General features: G+C 47.5%; 1 protein-coding gene across 1 annotated transcript in view; it reads right to left on the bottom strand.

Annotated features, from left to right (window-relative positions):
- LOC144167397 (neprilysin-1-like) overlaps positions 1-23,376 on the bottom strand; it is a 69,367-nt gene that overhangs the window by 16,055 nt on the left and 29,936 nt on the right. Inside the window, exons 11-13 of the mRNA XM_077696668.1 lie at positions 14,917-14,984; positions 7,140-7,270; positions 2,501-2,566 (exon numbers count right to left, since the gene is read on the bottom strand). Of these exons, the coding sequence (XP_077552794.1) occupies positions 2,501-2,566; positions 7,140-7,270; positions 14,917-14,984 (265 nt within the window). The remainder of the gene's footprint in view (positions 1-2,500; positions 2,567-7,139; positions 7,271-14,916; positions 14,985-23,376) is intronic.

Below are 23,376 nucleotides of genomic sequence, written 5' to 3'. Positions count from 1 at the left end.
TCATTATGAGCTTTAACGCCTCCAAGCTACACCCGGGGTGTAAGGTGCGCCGTAGTGGAGTGCTGCGGAATATTTTAAATCACCTGGGATCTCTAATATACGCCGAAATCTCGAAACAAAGGCGTTTTCATTTTTCGCCTCTATCAGAAAAGCAAGCCACCACGGCGGGGAATCGGACCTGCGCTCTTGGGGTCCGCAGCACAACGCCATAGTCACTGAACCACCGCTGCGGGTGACAGAATAGTTTCGGTTTGGTTGTGTTGCACTGCAGAGGGCCGTTATAGCGGCTATCAGGAGAATAGCACGCTACGAGCGCCGTGAAGCACTTGTGGGAAATGTTACGCTCTTCGCGAGTGCATGAACAAAATGCCAGCTGAAGAACAGTAACTGCCTCATAAAGGGTGAGATATGTCATATTGAAGCGGCCAAAAAATTAAAAATAAAATTCGAACGCTTTCCCTACCTGCGTTCTTTCAACTGTACTTGTTCAACTCACATCAGTGTGCGGCTGCTTTGGGGGCATTTTGTCGTGGTCACTCCGCGGGGGGACATTTTCTCGGGACACACTTACATGGGACACGTTACCACAGACGCGCGTCATTTCTTATTAGTGAATTTTCCTTCTGGTGATTAGGCTGCAAGATCTGCACATGTTTGATTATTCTGTCTTTGCTACGCTATCTCCTGCAGCGAAGCATTGAGTGTGGCCTATCTGGTGGGAGGGGGGAAGGTAGGCATTAGACACTAGTTGCTTAGAGCAATAAAAACACACGAAAAGTGGACAATGCGTTGCTTCTGCGAGCACTCGGCAAATGCTGATCGCTCTCCCGCCTCTTCCTTTTCTGAATCAGTCATTAAATACCCTTTTTTCTGACTCTCAGCTGCTCTTTTAACGTTCTTCGCTTGCTTACGGCTCAATTTTCCGTTTCTTGCACCCTTGCATGCCGGCAATAATAGAATCGGTTATTCGGTACGCAAAAGTCATCACGCCAGCAGGACGCACTCGCGAATACTATGCAGTATTTGCCAGTGATTCACAATTTCTGTGAAAGAATTCTTCTGCCTCATTTGCTTTCACACATAATACCAGGCACTAAATAAAAGCACATAACCGCTATCGAGCGTTCATACTTTGTTTAACGTTATTCTGATCATGTAGTCTGCCCTCGTGACCGACAGCGGGTGTTATCGCTTCTGTTGTCCAATTGCTATGATCCTTTCGTTTCCAGCAAGGGAGTTCATGATCACAATCTGTTAGTTTCAATAGAAAAAGCTTTGTAGTCAACGCCGCGTTTTCCAGTACACTTCAGTATGTCATGGTCATCTCTTTCGGCTGCAACTACAAAAGAAAGAAAGTCACTCAGAGAAAATAACATAGAAGCAAGTGTTTCACGTTGCTACAAATACAGCCCTTTTAAAAAAAGGCGCCTCAAAATGCCAGCTGGCCTGTAGAAATATCAGAGGGTAAAAAATCCGCGCCAATCTAGCCTGTGAGGGTGGTAGGAAAGCGAAGTTGTAGATACCCACAATGATTACTTATGCGACGTCACTTCAATTCACACGTGTTGCTCTACAAAGAGCGCCACGAGAGGTCGCGTGACGCTATGACGTGGCATTAAGCGTGGACGCAGGTGGTAAACCTGCAGGTGTGATCGGTGAGTACACCGTCTGTCTCCCCCGTATCCGCGTGAGCTCGTAGCTCAATTCGTAAGACAAAGGGCTCTCACTCTGTTTCTATATTGGGTGCAGGTTCGATTACCGGTGCCATAGTTCCTTTTATTTGTTTTCAGAGCTTTGTGTTGACGCCAACGGTCGCGGCAAAACCCTTGGCCGGTAGAGGTAGAAAGCTTCGCCTTAAATGGGAGCAGCGCATTTAGCAAGGGGGAAACAGAGGACATCGAGAAGAGTGTAGACTTACGGACCCTAGCACAGTAAATACAAGACTTGCAGCATGGTCACGAGCCATTGTGTCCGCCTAAGCCCGATTTCCCGTCGCTATTTGCGTGAGTGATTGAAGAATATAATAAAAGCAGCAGTCGAGGCTGTTCTTCGATTGCAGTTGTCAAAATACGTCACTGTTACTAAGCTGCCCCGAAGCTTGCATAGCGATCATCTCTTCATTGCAACAGCTGCGTGAACTGGACGGTCCGTTGCTACCTGAGCACGTATTCTTTGCCTAATAAGTGACGTCACTTGGTATGTGCAACTTTTTGGGATCTCTCAACAGCCTCACTCCCGAAATCCAACTTTTCCTCACTGGCAAAGAGCTTAGGCTGAATCACGTGTTGTTGGCGGGAAGGTTGAGGCTATAAACGCTTACTTTTGGAGCTGAGGTGCAGCTGCAGTAACTTATGGGCTCACCTAAGGGTTAGGCTTTGCAGGGAGCCGTATGTTCAACGGGCTTGTTGCGTTATTTTCACCGGTGCCCGTGAACCTCCTCCCATGCCAAATGAACATTGAAAAGAATGCATGCAAGCTCCGTGGTAATTTCAGAACTCACCTCGAAGAGCACTTCGGGTGCGGCGTTGTCGGCAACATTCATGTCAGCAGTTCCTGAAGAGGTTAGCTACAAGGAAAAGAGAGCAACAGGCATTGTGATTCCCAACGACTTCCCGAAAGAACATTAAGTACACCAAAAGTACAAAAGCCCACATACACATCTTATGCTTGTACATACCGTAGCGATACCCCAGGCTGCTAAATTTTAGGTAGCTATTATACGGTGGACGTAACACCAACATTGGCAACACAGTTCAAGTGAATGAGTGTATGTGCTCTGCCTCAAGTATACCCAAACGACGTGGAAAATCTTTGTTTTCGTCCCTTAGTGGAAATTGGCAGTAAACAACCATTTGTGAGCTAAAATAAAACCCGCAAATAAGTATGCTCAGTCAAAACAATGCTTATTTCCTTCGTTTCATTGTAAGCACAGTAGTTGCCCACACGAAAAAACGGTATGGAGGAATTGTATTATCTCCGCTTTTCTTATGACAGCAGGCACGCACGCATCGCTTCGTATGATAACGTCGTCTTATAAGAACGCCCATACAAGAGGATGTTTTTATACTCGAGCCAGGCATGCATTTATTCTAACAGACCCGCAGCGGTGGCCTAGTGGCTAAGGCGTTGTACTGCTGAGCACGAGGTCGCGGGTTCGATTCCCGGCCATGGCGGCCGCTTTTAGTGATGGAAGCGAAAAGCAAAAACGTCCATGTGTACGAGATTACGGCACACGTTGATGATCCCCAGGTGGTCACAATTAATCCAGAGCCTTCCACTACGGCGCGCCTCATCGCCTGCGTTGCGTCGGCGCGTTATACCCTACAAACAATCAAAGAATCAATCAATGAATCAATCAATTCATTCTAAAAAACACGTTGCGAGGGCTCCCACGTGTTCTGTGATGATGTGAGCTAAAATACGCATGCGTAACCTCTAGTCGAGCTTAAAAGCATACACAGTATAACCTCGTTAAACAAAGCAGGATATACCAAAATAATGAATTCAACGAACCAGTCGTAATTCCCCTTGAAATTTCCTTGGACACGCATGTATTTAGAACCTCGTTTTAACGAAGCTGAAATTTCCTTGCAGTGGTTATAAGGAACCTTTTTTTTTTCAGAACGAGCATTTACGAAACATTTTTGTACCTGTCAGGCCGGTGTCTTAAAGAGCGCGACGAGTTCTGCGGCATCTCGGATGCGGTAATTCGAAACTCGTGCTAGCTACGGGCCGCGAACTCCGGCGCGATAAAATGGCTGGAAGCGCATTGCAACACGCCCGAAGGTGTGTGTCTCCCGGGCTCCCGGTACGGTGCCTAGATATCCATCCAGCCACTCTACAGGGATGTGGCAAACCTGCTGTCTTGGGGCTCAAGATGACGGCAAGGACGGACTCGAAATTGCGGCTGCAGCTGAAAACATCAGCGGAAATTGAGATAATTGTCCACTTAAGCGTAGCATTCTTATGCCGCTTGTCTAGAGTGTGAGATGTTTACAGGTAACTTCCTTGGTATTGCAAATTTATGTTCGAACAATCATCTCCATTTACGCTATTATAACGATTACAGGAGGAAATTCCGCCAAATTTGCTTGTGGAAATCCAGTACTTTCGGCACTTTTCGCTATTTCTTAATTTTTTTATTTTTGGTATTTCAAAATTCTCTTCGACGAATCATCTCCATTTACGCTATTATAACGAATAAAGGTGGAGCTTCTGCCAAATCTGCATTTTTGTGGAAATCGAGGCCTTTCGGTACTTTTTGCTATTTTTTCGTTTTTTTATTTTTTGGTATTTCAAAATTCTGTACAACCAATCACCTCCATTTACGCTATTATAACGATTACAAATACAACTTCCACAAAATCTGCATTTTTGTGGAAAAGCCTTGCGTTACACGGTCCTGGTTCTAGGGGCACTCGTGAAAGAATGCTAAGCATTAAAATCCATCATTTGCCTGAAGAAGACGAGAGAGAAATCTACCCAAGACTTTTTTTTTTCTAAGTGACCCGACAGCGCGTGTGCTTTCGAATGATCATGGATGAGTAGTTTGGCGTGTATAAAGTATGTATCTTTGCTGTTCTTTTTCGCTTTTTTTCTTGTTTTCGCGGGCTGCTGTGAGTTTCGATGTTGAGCACATCCTCACTTGCATGTAAACAGTCGTTAGAAATGGAAATTGGCTATAACGAATGGTTATAACGCAGTATTCAGGTCCCCTTCTCCTTCAACTTCCTTATAACGAGGTTTTACGGTATGTCGCTAGGTACGTTGACCTCGCAACCAAATTTCAAGCGGTGAATTAGCTGTCGTCAGCCCTCTTCAGAAGCTGTCCTAGTCACTGGCCCATGCTTTTCGGTACGCCTCTGTCAAATGTCGGTGGTTACATATTCGTTGCAGCCAAATCAGTGAACAGGCAGGGATGAAGTCATGGCTGCAGTCGGCCTCACTGGGTGGGCATCCAGCTGGGTGGGCATGTTAATTGTTGGACCTTTCAAGGCTTAAGGTTAAGTAACCCTGTCGTTAAGACTAACAACGTTCTAAGCAACACCGAAGTCATTGCACGTCAGGCTGCGGGTACCCGTGGATTCTGAATGACCTCAAACGGCAACGGAAAGGCTAACGTAGGGCCGTTGCACAGCCAAGTGCAGCAAAAGAGCGCCCTATTCCACGTCGACAGCCACAAGACGCATCGCTGCCAATGTGGTCGTGAGCCCTGCGAATACCTCGGTATGCAGCCAATGGGGATGTTAGCCCGGTCCGTACAGGTGATCGTGACAATGACGAAGTTTGAACAAGGGTTTCTGGCTACAAGAAGCCAAGAGGAGTTTTGCCAACGAGTCTAGCCACTAGGGTCTGTAGACGCCACTTGTTTTGTCAACTTAGCCAAGTAATACGTGTGCAATGGCCACGCATAAATTGCAGTAACACTGAAAGTTGGTCGAATTGGCAAATCATTGCGGGAAAAAGCACAGCGCAAGTGAACGGGACATCAAAAAGAGGCAGAACATAAGCGCCGACTGACAACTAGTGTTTATTAGCAAAAGCAAAGAGATATATACACGCAAAGGCTCACATGCGCAGAGGGGCAAGAAAACACGTATGCGGCTCTGTACACAATAATACGTTAACAAGAGAAATCACAGGAAAAAGCGTGCTCAGAGGGGCTGCAAGACGTGTGAACATATGGCTGACAATCTTAGCAGTAATTGCTCCACCCGCCGAATAATTATCAATACTAGATTCTATGAAATACACGGTTGCGCTACGTCTGGGGACTGGTTCGGTCCTGGCCGTAGCGGCGAGTTATCTGGTAATACCCGCGCAACCTGATTTCAGCACGAATAATAGAACTTCAGGTGGCGAAACAATTCTCTATCCGCCCACCAGGGCCCGCCTACTAGACCACGGGCTGATTCAACGGGTATGACCAAAAAATTTGTTTTTCAACGCAAATCTGCACCATTTGTCATGTTCGTGTACACTCTGGTAAAATAGTGTGTACTTAAAAGATCAAGGCTTTATATATAAATCGCATAAGCCCTGTCTCCAAGTGTAACGATTCGAAACGCACAAAACCTTTCCGCTCTCAGATTTCGGCTTCAAACAAACAAACAAACAAACAAACAAACAAACAAAAACTCACGGGGAGGATTACTCAATATTACACTTCGTTTAGGTTTCTGCCGTTCTCAAAATTTCTGCAGAAAATTTAGTTAAGCAATTGCGAAGCATTTTAAGGAGACACGTTTACATCCGTTTGCTCGTACGCTCCACGCCACCTGCGCTCCTGTGGTGGTGACAATACCAGCCATAATTGCGGCGGTTACGAGCTAGCATTCTGCCTACATCAACATTATGAATAGAGGGAGAATAGGGCGAGAAATTTTCACCTGAATAGGGGGACGAATTTTCAGACTAAGTACTGGCTACCCAATCGGGGCACCCCATATATTGTAGGCCCGCGTTAAAATTCGAATTATAAATTCGGGCAGCCTCAGTTTTTGTCGCTACTGCGCTTCGATACAGCGCATAACAGGTACACCGTACGCAGGTGTGGTCAGACTAGAGTCCCACCTGGATGTGTAAGAGACATGAGAGGCAGGTCAGCTGTGATCTTATTTCCTCCATTTTATTTTACAGCCTCCTTTTATGATACATTTCTTGCCACCACTATAATTACTATTACACAGTATAATGTGCGTAAGCTGCTGAAAAAGCTACCATGAAGAGGAACAAGCATCGTAGGGTGGGTCCCGGGGTCTGGGCAAGCGGTGACGTGCGAGACCTCAAAGTTAAACAGAACGCTTAAGACCAGACCGAGGAAAGGTCCAACTGGGCTTTCGAATTGATATTTTTACGACGCTATAAGCTTCCATAGTAATTTTTCTCTTTTTTTAATGTTTCTGCGGTACACCTAGACCATTTCTGAAACAGTTGGAAATTGAAATCTGCAGCGATTCCTTGCCACAATTCTTTTTCCTGCCGCAAGTTGTGCCGATGAAAGCGCCACCTCATGTCTGTGATGTCAGGCAGTTCATATGTGAGTGCCGAAACTTTGTTCAATACAGGTGTATCAGGTTTTCAGACAACAACTGGCACTCATGCTGTTTACTTTGGCCAAAATAGACGGATTTGCTCACCCGGAGGTGAAGCTTGCGGTCCACGATACCCTTGTACTGCTCCATGAAGCACGAGAGCACTTGCGCGTACCGGTAGTGCGACTCCTCCGTCCACCACTTGCGGTACGTGCTTGACACGGTGTACAGCGAGCCTGCGCACAGCGCCATCCAGCGCGGTGTAGCCGTTTTTATACAGTTCATGCAGCGCTGCTAACTTAAACATCAGAGCATCCGGTTACCCGTGTTCCTGTAGTCTGCACCGTGCCGCCACAACAGCAACTAAATAAATTAATAATTGAAACTACAGAAACACTACTCATGTTGGACTACATTTATTAGTGTAGCAGAATTACTTTATTGTTTATTACGCAGACAAATTTTCACCAGTTATCTTATTTTAAAATACTGTGAAAGTGATTTATATAGTTCTACTGCCTAACACTATATTCTCCTATGTGGGAATTTTTCTGGCATTGTTTGCACTTCCTAACGCTTAATGAAGTTGCAGTGTCTTTTGTTACTGCAAGCTGGACATCCAAGGGTACTACATTCTTCGTGAAAGGTTTTGCCGGAAAATACCGGTAATATTACTGATCAACATAGTGCCTTGGATTTAAAAGGTGCTGTGAGGACAAACACGACATGTCTCCTACAAGAGTTCGCTCTCTATTACGAGACGCCCGTTGTCCACTTCCGAACTTCGCTCCTATCATTTCTCTGTCAGTGACTCGTTGGCCGCAACTGCAATTTTTTTAAGAAACTGGGCAAGTTCCCACCCCGTTAGCTACGGCAGGGAGTGTGCATTGATTTTGTACTTTTTTTACATGCACTAGACGTGCGAAACTTACAAATACTTCATAGATTTTGCCGGATGCACGCCCAGACCATACTATTTGCCTTTCACCTCACAGCGCAGTTTTCTAAGCACAGCACCTGAAGCATTTTTTGCAGACCCTCTCCCCATTTGCTGAAAAACGCGATGTCTTCCATAAGTCTCCGGTGGCGAAAATATCCATCGCTTACTAGTACTCGGATCTAAATCAAGCTTACAAAATACTCCCCACAGCCATGCGGTAAGCACGTTCGTAGAGGTGGAGCCCCTCATTTTGTGCCACCCTTTATGGAGTGGCACAAAATGTTAGCTGTTTTTTGAAGTGTTACCTCTACGGAACGTTCTTGGTAGAAGTCCTCCAAGACTGCTAGTCAAGCCTTCATTATTCGTTGGTCTTGCGCTGCTACCATCGCTGAGGTGTCACTAACTAAACCAATGTTTTTTCGTTATCTACGAATGCCTACAAATTCCACGTAAAAGCTTTTATGCTTCGCGTATTTTCGATTATGAGGGTTTATGCCATGAATAAAAATTCATTACTGAGTAGCCGCTAGCTAATGCAGCTAGCTCCATTATTGCTCACAATCTAAGCTTTCACATGTGCGGGGTAACTATGAACTTCGTTCACTTCACAGCGCAAGTGCGGACAAGTGCTTGGCTGGAGCTTCGCATATATAACGTTTTGTTGCACAACTAGCATGAGCAGAGTTGTAACTAACTTAAGCATCCCCTTATGCGTGCAATAATGTCACTGGTGCGGCCGCAACCTATTTACTGAGGCAGAAAACAGCTGAAAATAAGAAGTACCGAGGTAGTGCAGTTCGAAATAATTTAAAAAGTAACCATACTTTCAACATTTATATTATTAGGGCAAATAAAAATAGTCACGGTACAAGAATTCTCAGAAAATCAGCTACTGATTTGGCGGCGAAACTCTCCGTAGGTGGCGATGCTCAAGGCCATGGCTGAGCAGCTGCTTAACCGCGACAGCCTCAAATATACTAAACAATTCGCAGCAGCTCGTCCCGCTCGCATTCTTAAAATAGCTTTGAAAGATGAGATGCCTAATTTTTTCACCCGTAACTAAATGAACTCGTGCGTCAGAACCTTATCAGCCGCAACACATAACTAAAACATCCCTTTGTGTTCTTTATTAAGCCCCGAATGCACGAACTTCCTTTACTCTTTCACCGTGCTTTTATCCTCAAATCCAGGCTATCCCAAATGCGCTATACAGATTCACTAACTGATTTAAAATTGCAAAAGGAGTCATTTTGGGGCGTCGCAAAAATAATCAAAGGTTTTACGTTAGGAACGTCATGTTTTATTTCGCAATATGAGAATACTCTAGGAAATCTGTGCTTTTTCATAAAGCATATTTCTATGTGCCTTTAACGTGCCCAAATAAACTGGAGGCGTTCGCCTTAGGGGCGCGGGTTTCTAAGCACGTGCACCTACTCAGTGTCTGCTGGATTGGATATAAAGATATGCAAGCGAAGATATTATTTATTAAAACTATGTATTCATTCGACAAGACAACTTAGGCTCGCCTGAGGCTTTGAATAAAGTCTTAATATGTAGGACCGTATTTTGTAAGAGAAACAACGTACGGATGTTTTGCAGGTTATACACGCAAAAGACGAGCCCTCCCACTCACTGTTCTCGTTAAACAAATTGCGCGCAAAAGTCATTCCATGCAGCCTGCATATCCCAAAGCTTCCGTAGGCTGGCTTCAGATTGCCACCTACTGATGTACTGGAACCGCCATGGTCGGTTTCTTAGTCGTCATGGGATTAAGTAGCACAAACAGGACGACTCGGGTCAAATCGTAAAAAAGAAGTACGCGGGACGATATCTTGCTGTCTTCTTTATTATGTGCAGCGTACGTGTTCCAGTGACAGAGTTCTACCCGCCAAGATCTGTATGTACTAGGTATAACAACTCGCTATAAATGAATATTTCTGGTGTTATTGGTAAGGGACGTGGCCACATACGTCTGATGCAGCTACTTTAAATATGCAACATCAACACTAACGAATAGATGTGATGCGTTGTATGCAAAATGTCAAGATATTTACTAAAAATTTAAACGACTTCAGTGACACGCTGCCCCCTTCACATCTTCTTATGGAGAACTCCTTTTTGTGCGCAGACGTTCATATAGAGGGTGGAGCACGCACTAATTGTGGTCATATACAAGTGATAGAGAAGTCATATTTATACCAAAAAGACTGACTGCTTGCTTTATACAAGGTGCATCAATGTTTCCTCGAGAAAATGCTATTTACGCAATTGGCACAATGCACCAATACATCAATAGGACAAAGTCGAAAATGTACCGAGCACTGTCCGAAGCATAGACGGAGTTTGGCGCTATCATCTTGTCGTTGTATTCTCGCAACATAGCAACTGGCTGCATTTATTCCTAGCTAAGTACTTCCACTATCTGACATCGAAGGAATGGACTAATTAACCGAAATGAAATTCCAGATAAAACACCCAGTCACCAAATACGCTACGTCAACTACGATGCACCAGGCACAACAGCATCTAATTTTCTCTGCCGGTGCGCAAAAAAACCTGCATTTAGTTCAGTCGTGTGCTTCGAGTAGCCCCACTGCGGCCAGCATGATGTCAAGTCAGGAGAACAAGCGGTTTTTCACGAGAAGTGGTGAGCTCTAGTAAGATACGATGTTGCCCAAATTTCATCACTTGTGCATGTCAGCTCGCTCCGAAGATTCGCAGAAATCTCTCCGTCGAGAAGCGGTAACGGTCGGCCACAGGGCTCTTAGCCTCTCAACACCTCTCCGAAGCTGCCGCCCCAGGACGCGGAGGACGACCGCAATTTACGGCCGCGGCCGCGCCGCGAGGACCGAAGATCCTCCAGAGTACGAACGCGCCCCTGACTCAACGCGACTGTTTATGTTTCGTTCTGACTCTCTCAGGTCTGCTTGCTGTTCGCCTAGAGAGAGTCGCCCCACGCCTGTGCCCCGCGTCAGACGTTTTCTCCCCGTGCTCCTCTGTTCTGATCTACTGTAACCTCAGTTTTTCTCTATTACTAAACCTTTTACCCGCCGCGGTGGCTCAGTGGCTAAGGCGTTGCGCTGCTGAGCACGAGGTCGCGGGTTCGATTCCCGGCCGCGGCGGTCGCTTTTCTGATGGAGGCGAAAAGCAAAAACGCCCGTGTGTACGAGATTTCGGCGCACGATAAAGATCCCCAGGTGGTCAAAATTAACCCGGAGCCCTCCACTACGGCGCGCCTCATCGCCTGCGTTGCGTCGGCGCGTTAAACCCTACAATCAATCAATCAATTACTAAACCTTTTAAATTATCTGAAACCCTAGTTTCTCCCATTCGATCTTCATTCGAGCCACGACCTAGCTCACATGGCGCAGCCGACAGGATCAGGATTTGAGGCCCCGGAACGAACGGACGAGGAGATGAACGACGCGGACGAACTGCACCACGACTACGAGAGTGCACGCAGACGAGGGGCAACGACGGACTCCACGTCAACTGTGATCGACTGGCTGCTGATTTCAACAGAACGCGACGTCCTGTGTTCAACGAAGAAGCAGCAGTTGGTGAACGAACTACGATCACGAGGGCTCCCTTGCTCTGGCCGTAAGGACGACATCGTCTCGCGTCTCCTAGAGGACAACGAAAAACGTCGCCAGCTGTCCAAAATAACGAATGTGCCAACGATACTTCAGGCTGCCTACGACGAAAAACGGCAGACGAACCTGCAAGCGGCGCTATTCGAGAACGGGAGGCTGCGCGAAGAACGAGAGCGTCTTCTGAGACAACTGGCGAGAGTCGGCCACGCGTTTCCCACGGTGCCAGAGCCAGCGGCAGCCCTTCAGCGATACGACGCACACCTTGGTCCGGAGACGCGCGGCAAGCACAACGGCACGCACACGGACGAAACAACGCATGCAAAACGGTGCACCGCCCGCTCATCGTACCTCTCCCAGGTGATCGCCACGGTCACGGAAACTCAAGCGAAGATAAGTGAATTCCTGGAGAGATCCCGAACACCTACTGCTCTGACACCGAGCCAACCGACGAGCTACATCACCCACGCGCAGGTCCTTCCGGCCACGAGCAACGAGACGCGCAACGTAAGCAGAGCGCACGAGCCAGAACGCAGCACGTACCTGGCGCTAGCTCCTCCAGTCCAGACCTCGCCCACGAACGGTACCGTACCCGAATTGGTGGAGCTTACGAACGAAACGCTCAGAGAGCGGAACGCAACCGAGCCAGAACCTACATTTTCCGCACATGCTGTCCCGGCCCCAGCCCACGCAACCAACGACAATGCACCCGGATTGGTGGACATGGCCCCGACGAACGAGACGCAAACTACACAAAACGCATCCGAGGTGACGAACGACATCGTCCCTGGATTGGTGGAGCTCACCACCACAACCGAAACGAACAGCGCACGGAACGCACCCGAGCTGGTACGCACTACAACCATCGCACCCGCTGTTCCAGTCCAGGTACCGCCCACGAACGACATCGTACCCAGACCAGAAGCGCTGACCACGACCAAAGAAACGCCCGACGCACGGAACGCGACCAAGCCAGCACGCTCGGAGGAAACGCTATTAATGACATCCTCCGCTCCCGATGCTGCCTTCCCGGCTTGGAAAGCGAACGTAACAACCGCAAGAACAAACCTTGCCACGAAAAACGCAACGCCAAGCGCACGCGGTTCAATCCAGCCGGAACGTACGAGCTCTCCGGCACCCGCTGCTCCAGCCCTGGTTGAGCCAACGAACGACATCGCACTCGCGCAGGTGAATCCGTCTACGAGCAACTACTCACACAGCGCACGCGGCACGTTCGAGCCGGAACGTACACGTTACCCGGCGCCCGCTGCTCCGATCGAGACTCATCCCACAAACGCCACCATGGTACAGGAGGATGCAGCCGCGAGCATATGGGCACCAGGTGAACGAGACGCCATCGAGCCCGCTTGCACGAGAGGAATGCCGACCGCACCACTTTCGAAGCAACCCGCAAGCGACGAGAGCTTGAACGGCAACACGGACACGGCGAGAACGACAACGAACGAGGCCGATCCACACGAAGGCATCGAATGCCCTACCGAGGAAGCAACGCTTACGGCGCCAAAGATTGTGGGACCGAACGAGCGAGACGAACTACGCCCACTTTCCCACCACTTCACTTCCGAGCGCAACCACGGCGAAGGCGAGCAAGGAGTCGCAAGGAATTTGTCCCACCAGCCGCGCCACTTCACGGCAACGCCACGCCACCGCAGGCTGAACGAAAGGACAACCGGCTCACGAACCGTACGAAACGCACACCTCGAGCAAAACAACGGTCTCAACGCACCGAACTCCGCGACTTTCACGGAACGCATCTCGCCAACAGGCGAAACGCACGCCAACGTTCCCACGCGCATCAAACCCGCAAGAAGCTACACAGACTCAATCGCCGACGGAAGCGACGTGACCAACGCAACGCCGTAAATGCTCCCAAGTTCACGTCCTGACGAAACGAATCCCACGGTACGCAAAAATCAAGTCAGTTTGACATTCGCCGACCTCTTCCAAACGAACTCCCACTAAACGAAGTTTATCCTGAGCAACGAAAAAAACAAACAAACCGCCAGCATCGAGCAACTGCGCAAACATTCGTGCACAGTTGCGTGTCTGGATACGAACGGACGTCAAACAACGCGGACACTTGTGCCTGAGGACAGGCACAAAATTAAGGAGAGGCGTGTCAGCTCGCTCCGAACATTCGCAGAAATCTCTCCGTCGAGAAGCGTGAACGGTCGGCCACAGGGCTCTTAGCCTCTCAACACCTCTCCGAAGCTGCCGCCCCAGGACGCGGAGGGCGACCGCAATTTACGGCCGCGGCCGCGCCGCGAAGACCGAAGATCCTCCAGAGTACGAACGCGCCCCTGACTCAACGCGACTGTTTATGTTTCGTTCTCACTCTCTCAGGTCTGCTTGCTGTTCGCCTAGAGAGAGTCGCCCCACGCCTGTGCCCCGCGTCAGACGTTTTCTCCCCGTGCTCCTCTGTTCTGATCTACTGTAACCTCAGTTTTTAGATGCAGAGCATCTGATTCACTCGCCTTGTCCCTCCGGCGTCGTCGTCGTTGTTGTCGGCGTTGTCCACCCCTCTGCCATTCTCCTCGCCGCGCGAGCTGCGCTCTCCGGCGCTCTTCGCCGCTCACCCCCTCTCCTCTCCGATAACGAACACTCTCTCGCGAGGGGCATTGGATTGGATTTGGTTTGATTTGATTGGATTGGCTTGGCTTGGCTTGGCTTGGCTTGGCTTGGCTTGGATTCGGTTGGATTGGATTTGGATTGGATTGGATTAAACTGGATTGTGTTGGATTGCGTTGCGTCATAGCCGCGGCACGTTGCGTCATAGCCGCGGCAGACGCGCTGGGGCCGGCGCATGTGCAGTACTCTCTCTTCCGCGGTTTCCTCTCCTTCGGGCGCGCTGCGCATATAACCGGTGTGCCGTTCTCCGGCGAAGCAACATCCACGCTTGGCTCCACGCCGCTTTACAAGTACGCCAACGTCGTCATCGACTGGGACCAGCTTACTCAGTCCCCTCAACGTTATGCGCGCTATAAAGCGCGTTCCCTTCGCCGCTCCGCCTATGCGTCGCATCTACACAGGATTCCCGCGAGGGGAGGTGGGAGTTTTTTTCTCTATTATTAAACCTGTTAAATTCTCAAACCCTAGTTTCTCCCATTCGATCTTCATTGCAGCCACGACCTAGCTCACATGCACGTGCTATAGCACGGGCGCATATGTGTGTGCTTCATTTTACTTGAGATGTGACACCGTAATTATATCTCAGTGCTCAAGCCAAAACTTTCGGACAGCTCCCTGTGTACCCTGTTTTGATCTGTATGTATTTCAACTATGTTTGGCATCGATAACGCGTACTCAGGGGAGGCAAAGGCACCGCACTCACCCCGCTTGTCGATCGCCGCTAGCATGGCGTGGGCAATCCTTGCACCCGGTCTCGCAGCGCTGAAGATACTGCGGGAAAAAGAGTCCAGCAGGGAAATCTGCTTTAGTAACCCAGAAATATCACCATGTTAGCGGATTCCTGTTTGTTAGTTGGCCATTATATAACAGTGCGCACAGGGCGATAACTATTTGTACGTATACTGCACAAGGAAAACGAATAGAGTAATATAAAGACCAAAGTAGATAAAATGAGATAACTACTCTCAGGGGGAAAAACAGCGCAGAGACGGGGACTAACGGAAAAAAAGACAGTACAAGCGCTGACTAACAACTGGGGGTGCTTTATTGCATTCTGTGTGTTAGTTCTTCGAGTACTGCGTTCTGTTTGTGCTTCGAGTAGCCCCACTGCGGCCACCCAGATGTCAAGTCAGGATAACAAGCGGTTTTTCACGGGAAGTGGTGAGCTCTAATAAGATACTATGTTGCCCAAATTCCATCACTTGTGCATGTCAGCTCGCTCCGAAGATTCGCAGAAATCTCTCCGTCGAGAAGCGGGAACGGTCGGCCACAGGGCTCTTAGGCTCTCAACACCTCTCCGAAGCTGCCGCCCGAAGACGCGGAGGACGACCGCAATTTACGGCCGCGGCCGCGCCGCGAGGACCGAAGCTCTTCCAGAGCACGAACACGACACCACCTAAGGCGGACTGCAGCACTAATCATGCTACGTGCTTCGTCCCCTGCCGCACCAACGTGGTCTACGAGATTCCTCTGAAGTGCGAAGCTGTGTACTTTGGACAGATGGGAAGATGCATCAATGAACGCCTGCGCGAGCATGCGTATGCTCTACGTGTCGGCAGCGGGAGCCACCTTGTCTCGCATTGCAAGGCATGTGGGTGCATCCCATTTTTAGATAGAACCAAGGTTCTAAAGCGCTACACGGAATCACGCACACGCGAGATTTTCGAAGCCTACTCAATAGCGAAAAAAGGAAGGAAGAAATGTGTCAGTCAGGCTTCAGTCGCACTTCTTCAAAAAGAAATAGCGCATATCGACAGATAGCGCTTGTCAAGTTCTGAAAGACTCATTGTTCGCTCACAGTGCAAATCATTTCAGCGTGTTCTTTTTCCTTTCCTAGGGTTGTGACGTCACTTTTTCCTCATGTATAAATTGCAGAACGCAATAAAGCACCCCCAGTGGTTAGTCAGCGCTTGTACTGTCTTTTCGTCCGTTAGTCCCCGTCTCTGCGCTGTTTTCCCCCTGAGATGTCAAACCAACTAGCCCAATCCCAAGCCTTAGTCGAGATAACTACAGATGGTTTGGCAGCGCTAACCACAGAAGTCAGAAACAGGGGAACAGTCCTGTGCTGTTTCCTTTACCCTTCGTATGCATTAACTAGCCCAAGTTTACAGCTAACAAAATAATATCATGCGAAAGCTGCAGATGTTGCACCAAAGGAGCTCTTTTTGAATCAGGAAAAAGCCTTGGTAGCCCGTTGTTTGACAGATCGCTAATTCAAGGCTTCAGAGTCATGTCGTTTTAGCTCAGGCGTGTGTCATACGTCCTTAAAGGTATCGAGTAGGCTCTTTCCCCCGCGGCCGATCCAGACGAGGGCCCTGGAGTGGGGATCTCCCGTTACGACAGCTGCTCTTTCCCCTACCCCCCCCCCCCTCCTCTATCCCCTTCAATGCCCATCTCTACCCACTCCTCTCCAACAACCAGTTTCATCTGTCAACAAAGTAATGTTATGAGCACACATTCGAAGTCAGAACTGGAGTAAGTCGATATCGCACCGTCTCCAATTTCGCCCCGCGGGGGCTCGTTCCTTGGTACCACTGCGCTAGCGCTGTTTTCGCTGCCCCAGAAGCATCCGCCTCGGCTCTGGGCACGAGAGTACGGCTGAGCAGCACCGATACAGACGACAAAGTCTGAGCGAAAGAAAGGGATCTAAAATAATGCGGAGTGATGGTGTGATTGAAGATCTAATTGCATTGTTCTTCACAGCACCATTCCCAACGCGCACCATTGTTCACGGAAGTTATCAAACAAATTGTCGAAACGCTATGTATATTATATTGCCCAGTGGAGGGAACGCCCAAATGACTAGAGCTGCGACAGCTGTAGCTCTGATCCCTTACAAAAATGGATTCTGAGTTTCAATTCTTTTCCTGTTGAGTTTTTATTGAATCAACAGAAACTTAATTCAAACTCAATTGGCTATTGAGATGTGTCAGTACAAACTCAAAAGGATTTTTATTGAGAAAACGCAACACAAAACCAATTGACACGAGTCAATTGAAACTCTTTGGAGAACCAATGGACAAAACTCATCAGGCTCAAACATACACTTTGAAGGGTCATTTTTTTCAGCGCTGCCCACTGTGTCTACGGAATTAAGACTACTAGGTTACTTTTATGCTTTTTTTATTTTACATTGACATTTCTATTGAGTGCAGTCAATAAAAAGTCAACAAGGTTTCAATAGACAAACCTCAACAGAATGTCAAATGACTTCCTTTAATTGAAACTCAATAGAGTTTCTACTGACAAAACTAAGTAGGATTGAGAGTCGAACTAGTTGGTGAACATACATTGTTGAAAATTATACCGGTGTCCTTCTTTCTTTTCCATGTTTTATGGTTCGCGCTTAATTTTCAACACTGATGAAACTCCGTAGGGTAATCCAGTAGCCTTTACCAGCAGCATATCTTTGCACAAATAATAATTATACCTGCTAAGTGGGGAAATCAATTGTATTGGACAATTTTTGAATGCATTTCCTCAAATACTGCCGCAACATGGTTTGCACAAAACAATGGAGGAAATAAACATTGACAAAACTCCAGTGACTCATCTCTTCTGGCACGTGACTCCCGCGGAAACGTTTCCTTGCTATAGCAGCTGATTTTCTTCTTTATACCTTATGCCCAATACATTGACATAATTGGTGAGCAATCTTCAGTACTACTAAGGTTCCGCTTTGGGGCGCTTTAGCGGCAGTGGAGATATTCGAAGTCGGTCTTCCGGGAAGGTTGGTGCGGAATCTTGAAGCATGCATATCTCGGCCGGGAAAAAACAGAAAGGCGGGGGGGGGGGGGGCTACACATCTCGGGTCCCAGATCTGGGGACAAAAAAAAAAGTCATAACTCCTCCTACCTCTTTTCACACATACAATGCTGTGATACGTTGTGTTACGGGGGGGGGGGGGGGACGAGGTAGATTTAAAAAGTCATTTCATCTGCTACATCTACAAAAGTCATATGTGACATCGCATCCTAGTGCGATGATTCAGTGTTTTTCTGTGGAGGCACGATAATAACAGCGCTGTTTTGCAGAAATGAATACTTATCTCACAAACCCAAACGCGAAAGAATATTCCAGTAACGAAAATGTGCCTATACATACTCAAAAAAAAAAAAAGCAAAACGTTGGTGTAAATCACTACACGTCGAAAAAGAACAATTAAATTTTTGTATACAGCGAACTTTTCAAACAAGCCTTCAAATCAAGCGAACGCAAGCTTGGCCTCATCGTCGTTCACTCGTGAACTTCATTAGGGTAGCCAGTACTACACCCCGCCGTGGTCTGAGCCCAAGGACGCGAGTTCAGTTCCCCATCGCGGAGACCGCTTTTCTCTTGGAGGCAAAAAGCGAAAACTCCAATGTGTTCGACATTTAGACGCACGTTAAGACCCCGGGCTCAGGCTGTGAATCCGGGGCCCTCCACTGCTGCGGGCCTTATCGCCAGTGCAGCGTCGGCGCCTTAAATTTCGTAGTCCAACAAATCAATATCCCTCGCATACATAACTTTCCTTGAGGATACCGTGAACTGTCTACGATAACAACTGTAGAACTGCAGTGTGGAATACAGAGAATCCCGCAAGGAGCAAACGCGCATCTATGTTCTATTAAAACAGCTGAAAACAGTTCTTTCACGGCAAAAGAAATCTATACTCGTAAGCGGAAGAGACTCACAAGGCGCCCCCGCTCACACGGAGTAAACGAACAAACGAAGAAAAAAGAGAAGAAAGAACTTATCTCTACTGCACAGGGACGCAAAAAGAAAGAACGAGCCTGACACTGCTGCACGTCACTACAAAAAAAGAAAACAAAATAGAGAAACCGAACAAATTAGTGAGCTGGCGTGCCGCTTGTTACACTCCGAACCGCTCTCTCGCTAACAAAAGTATTTTAAAGATGTCAACGCGTCCGCGGAATGTTTCTCAAACACAAGCGCCTCGCAAATATCCTGCGCCCGCAAGCAGATCAAGAACTTTGAAGCTGTTTTCAAGGACTGGACTTTCCATAATTCTTCCGTCCTCTCTCCTGCTGCAGTTCGCCGAAGAGGGCGCCCGGACACAAATGACTTGCCATCCACATCCACACCCGGCGATAACCAGTTCTTTTGGTTCCTCTGGCACCCTCCCACGCTAAGCTGAAGTGACCGCGCTGTCGCGACATGGCCTCCGAGATTCCCCGCGAATGTATAGTACGCTGAGTTGCCACTGCCGCCAGTGGCGCTAACAGCCAACATCGCGACCTCGGCGGAGTTCGGTTATCTGCAAAATAATATTACTGCTGCTCGACGGGTTATTAATGATTCTATAAACAATGATCGTAAATATTAACATAGGACTCACAAGCCGCCGTCGGTTTTTTTAATATCTCGTGTCAATGTTTTCACGCTCAATTTTTCACAAGAATGCGTAGCCGTGGCATAGCCATCGCAAACCGACTCCAAGCCAAGCCAAAGTCGCTTGTTCGCAATCCCGGATGTGCGGGCGCCAACGCTGTGCGGTCGTTCTCACTGTTCTGTGCAAATTTACAGCTTTGCTCGTGTTGTTGACGATTTATGTGCCGTGTGCGAATCTTTTCAACGAGCATCGAAGTTCAGACATTGCAGTGCAGCTGGCGATACATCGAATTTATTGAAGGAAAAGCCATCGTATGCGCTTTTCTACCGCCGGTGAACATCCTTTGTGTCCGTGTTGTGTCTGTGAGCTGTGATCGTACGGTGAAGAAGCTTGCGAAGTGAGGTGTTACCTTCCCTGTTAGCAACGCTTTGGAATCCGTCAAATTCACCACGCTGGGAACGCCGCTGGGAGCGACGTTGTTATAAGGTAAGTTTATTCTTTCCGAGCGCTCCTGTGCAGTGCGCGTCAGGCTTGTCAAGGGCAAGCGAGCGCGCGGCTTCGGAGCATGCTGGCGACATCTGCTGATAGCTGCTGGGTTAGAGATAGCTTGCCATTGCGCGTGCGTGGATCTCGGACAGGCCCTAGCCGTGAGCGGTGACGCCGGAGATCAGTGCGTAATTTGACGCGGTGCATTATCACCCCAGGGACTTACGTAATCGCACAACAGGTTCGACCGAAAGCCCTGCAGTGAATTCTTGTTGCGTGCTTTCCGTTTGGTGCGCTTGAGATTCAGAAGATTGGCGCTCGTTGCTTTATGCGATTACGTAACTGCCTGCGATAAACGCGTCAAACGGCGCGTCTATCTGGCTTGTCACCGCTCATGGCTGGCACTGGGGAAGACCAGTGCCCCTCGTGGGTGGTGGCGTCTGCAAATAAGAGTGGCCCATGCGAAATGACGACCGGCCCGACCCTGTCCGAGATCCGCGCACGCGCAATGGCAAGCTATCTCTAACCCAGCAGTTATCAGCAGATATCGCCAGCACGCTCCGGAGCCGTGCGCTCGCTTGCCCTAGACAAGCCTGACGCACACTGTACATTTCATCATGACAAATGTTGTGCAGACCTACCTGTATGGCAATACTCACGACTTGGTTATTTGTCGGTATATGAACAGTTCGACCTAAAGGGTATGATTTCACTTCAGCCTTTCAAAAATACTGTACGTAAGTGTAACAAATTGAAGGGGGAGGCTATTGTACCGGCACACAACATTTTGACATCAATCAGTGTTTTACTGTCTTCCGCGCTGCTGTATTGCTTTCGCGTGTTCTATATTTGTATGTATCTTAAGCTAAAGATCTAACAAAACCTTTGAAGGCAATTGACGAATGAATAAAATCCCAGATGCAGTGCCGCTACAGAACGGAGCAGCAGCCATGAATTACCTAGTACGAAGTGTCATAAAAAAAGAAAGAACACCATGATGAAGATAAATAAAATGTTTGACGAACGAAGTTAACGAAATTGAAAAAAAAAATGAAGGAGGTTGAATCGAACAAGTGCCTGTCGGATCAATAACAGACGCACGAATACTGTGCCATGCAAGCACACCTGACAGCGCTAGGCTGAGAGGCAGATCTACCAGTCACAAATAGGATAGTGTGTTCAACCAGTTAGGAGACATGGCGGTAAAATATACTTGCAAGCTAAAGTGCTGGCAGCCAGCAATATATTTGCGTATTAATTTGAACGATTGCTTGGAGAAAGAGCGTTCCCTGAGTGCAGAGCAGTGACAAATGTGGCCTAAACCGTACTTCATTCCAGCTAAAAAAATAATGCCCAAGAATATAACAAATTCATTTATTGCTTTTGGAAAATAGAGACTGTGTATCCGCAGAAGGTAGGGTTTGAACCCAAAACATCTTTACACAAGTCTGATGTGTTACCTCGGCACCCTAAAGGCAAGCAGACACTTTGGCTTTAAAACCAATGCAGAAAAAAACCTGCTGCGTTAGTAGTAGTTGGAAACAGACTGCACACTGTTGTCATATATTAGTCTTTTACCACTAAGTGCCAATTCTCTCCATGTATCTTTCCGTGAATTTCTCATTTGCCAATTTTTGTCACAGGTGCTAGGCAGTTTGCGCTAGAACATGCACAGGCGCCAAACTTTCAAACTGATGAATACCAGTTTTGGCTTAAGCACTTGCTCGACTTGCTAGCATAAATTGAAATTTGCCATTGCTTCTGATCACAACCTGCTGACTGCCTTTCTCGGAGCAGTTTTGAATAAGTTGGGCTGAATGTGGTGTGAGTAATAGCAAAATCACTGAATAACATTTTGGGTGAATGTGGCATCAGACGTGCCACTGACTGATGCTACACCGGCATTGCGCGAGGGCTTAGTCAATCTGTTTTGACAGATGTTCTGCCTCTAGGAATTACCCAAATGATTGGTCGGCATGGTATCACTATACTGTTTTAGTGCTGCTAGTGTATAGAAAATCTCGCCAAGCAAAGGGATACAAGCTTTTAAATTTTTTCTCATTTACAGACACTGATGTTTTTCCCCTCACCAAACAAAACTGTTTCGTGTTCTCTTTGTGTGTAAACTGGCATTAGACGGCCTTGTTATACTGGTATACCCCTCTGGCATTGTTATGATGAAGGCAAAAATGTGGATATACCCATGTCTCATATGATCCCTTTAAGCTGCTGCTTAGTGCTACTTGTTTGGTAAACATACTGCAAGGCACACACCATACTTCAGCGTTACAAGAGTGTAAAAGACTGCGAAATTGAAGTTATGTATTTTTCCTGTCACGTTCTTTTTGGCACGTTTTTTTCCATCACGGTTCATGTATTTTTTTCCACTAGTCGGTAAGCACAAAGTATTATGCGCTCATCCATTCATAAAGCCATTTGCGATGATTGCCTGATGTAGTAACTTTAGATTACAGTACCATCTGACCCTAGTTTTTTTTAATCAAGGCTAGTTTTGTAAACAAGTTCATGCAAGTTGACAATTTTCTAATTTTGTTTTACGAGATTTCAAGCATTAAAATTTCAAAAAACAAAATCCACAGGTTGACAGGTATGCTTTTGCACAGGTTTGGGGTTTCTCCTGTCAGGTAGTGGCTCAACCAGTCTTGATAGGCCTATTTGGATTTCTTTTGGGCCTGAAAGATGTGGAAGACACAATTACGGACCCATGCGGGTGATTTTTTGGCTCCCTGCCACGTTGAAACATCGTTGTTCCTGTAGATTTCAGGTGCCTTAATGCGGAAGGCATTCAACTAAAGGCATTCCACTCCCTACCCATTGTAGAATTAATTGATGTGGTTAGCTTGCCTTGATGCACTAAAACCTGAAAGAAGCTTATACATTTGTTGAACTGCTGTCTCCTTGCCTTGCTTTCCATAAATACAAACCATCTAACATATAAAATAGCAAGCTACTTAGACCAGCATGCTTAATAAGAAGGGACGCAATAATTTCGTACTATACTGGTGGAAACAAACAAGGCTGTTTCTTGTTGTATTTTGCAGGCTACACAGTCAAGTAGCCAAGTGGACCCTGCAAGGCTCCAGTCCTCCCGTGCTGCTTTCGTGAGCAATAAAGCAAGCGTTGCCATGAAACACCTCACTATTTCACCTGCTCAATGCACACCTTGATTTTTTGCATTATTGAAGCAGACTCACTATATATTTAGTACAGTCAACTGAACTTTACGAGGTAATTGTTGAAATAACTTGATAAAAGACTAAAATGAAATCAGACGGGCTGTCTTGAATATGCTCAATAGGTTTTCATTTGACATTTCTCAACAGG

The sequence above is a fragment of the Haemaphysalis longicornis genome, unplaced genomic scaffold (assembly GCF_048455015.1).
Source record: "Haemaphysalis longicornis isolate Haplotype H1 unplaced genomic scaffold, Haemaphysalis longicornis Haplotype H1 scaffold_2, whole genome shotgun sequence".
NCBI lineage: Eukaryota > Metazoa > Arthropoda > Arachnida > Ixodida > Ixodidae > Haemaphysalis > Haemaphysalis longicornis.
This window is presented reverse-complemented; position numbering and strand designations above follow the sequence as displayed.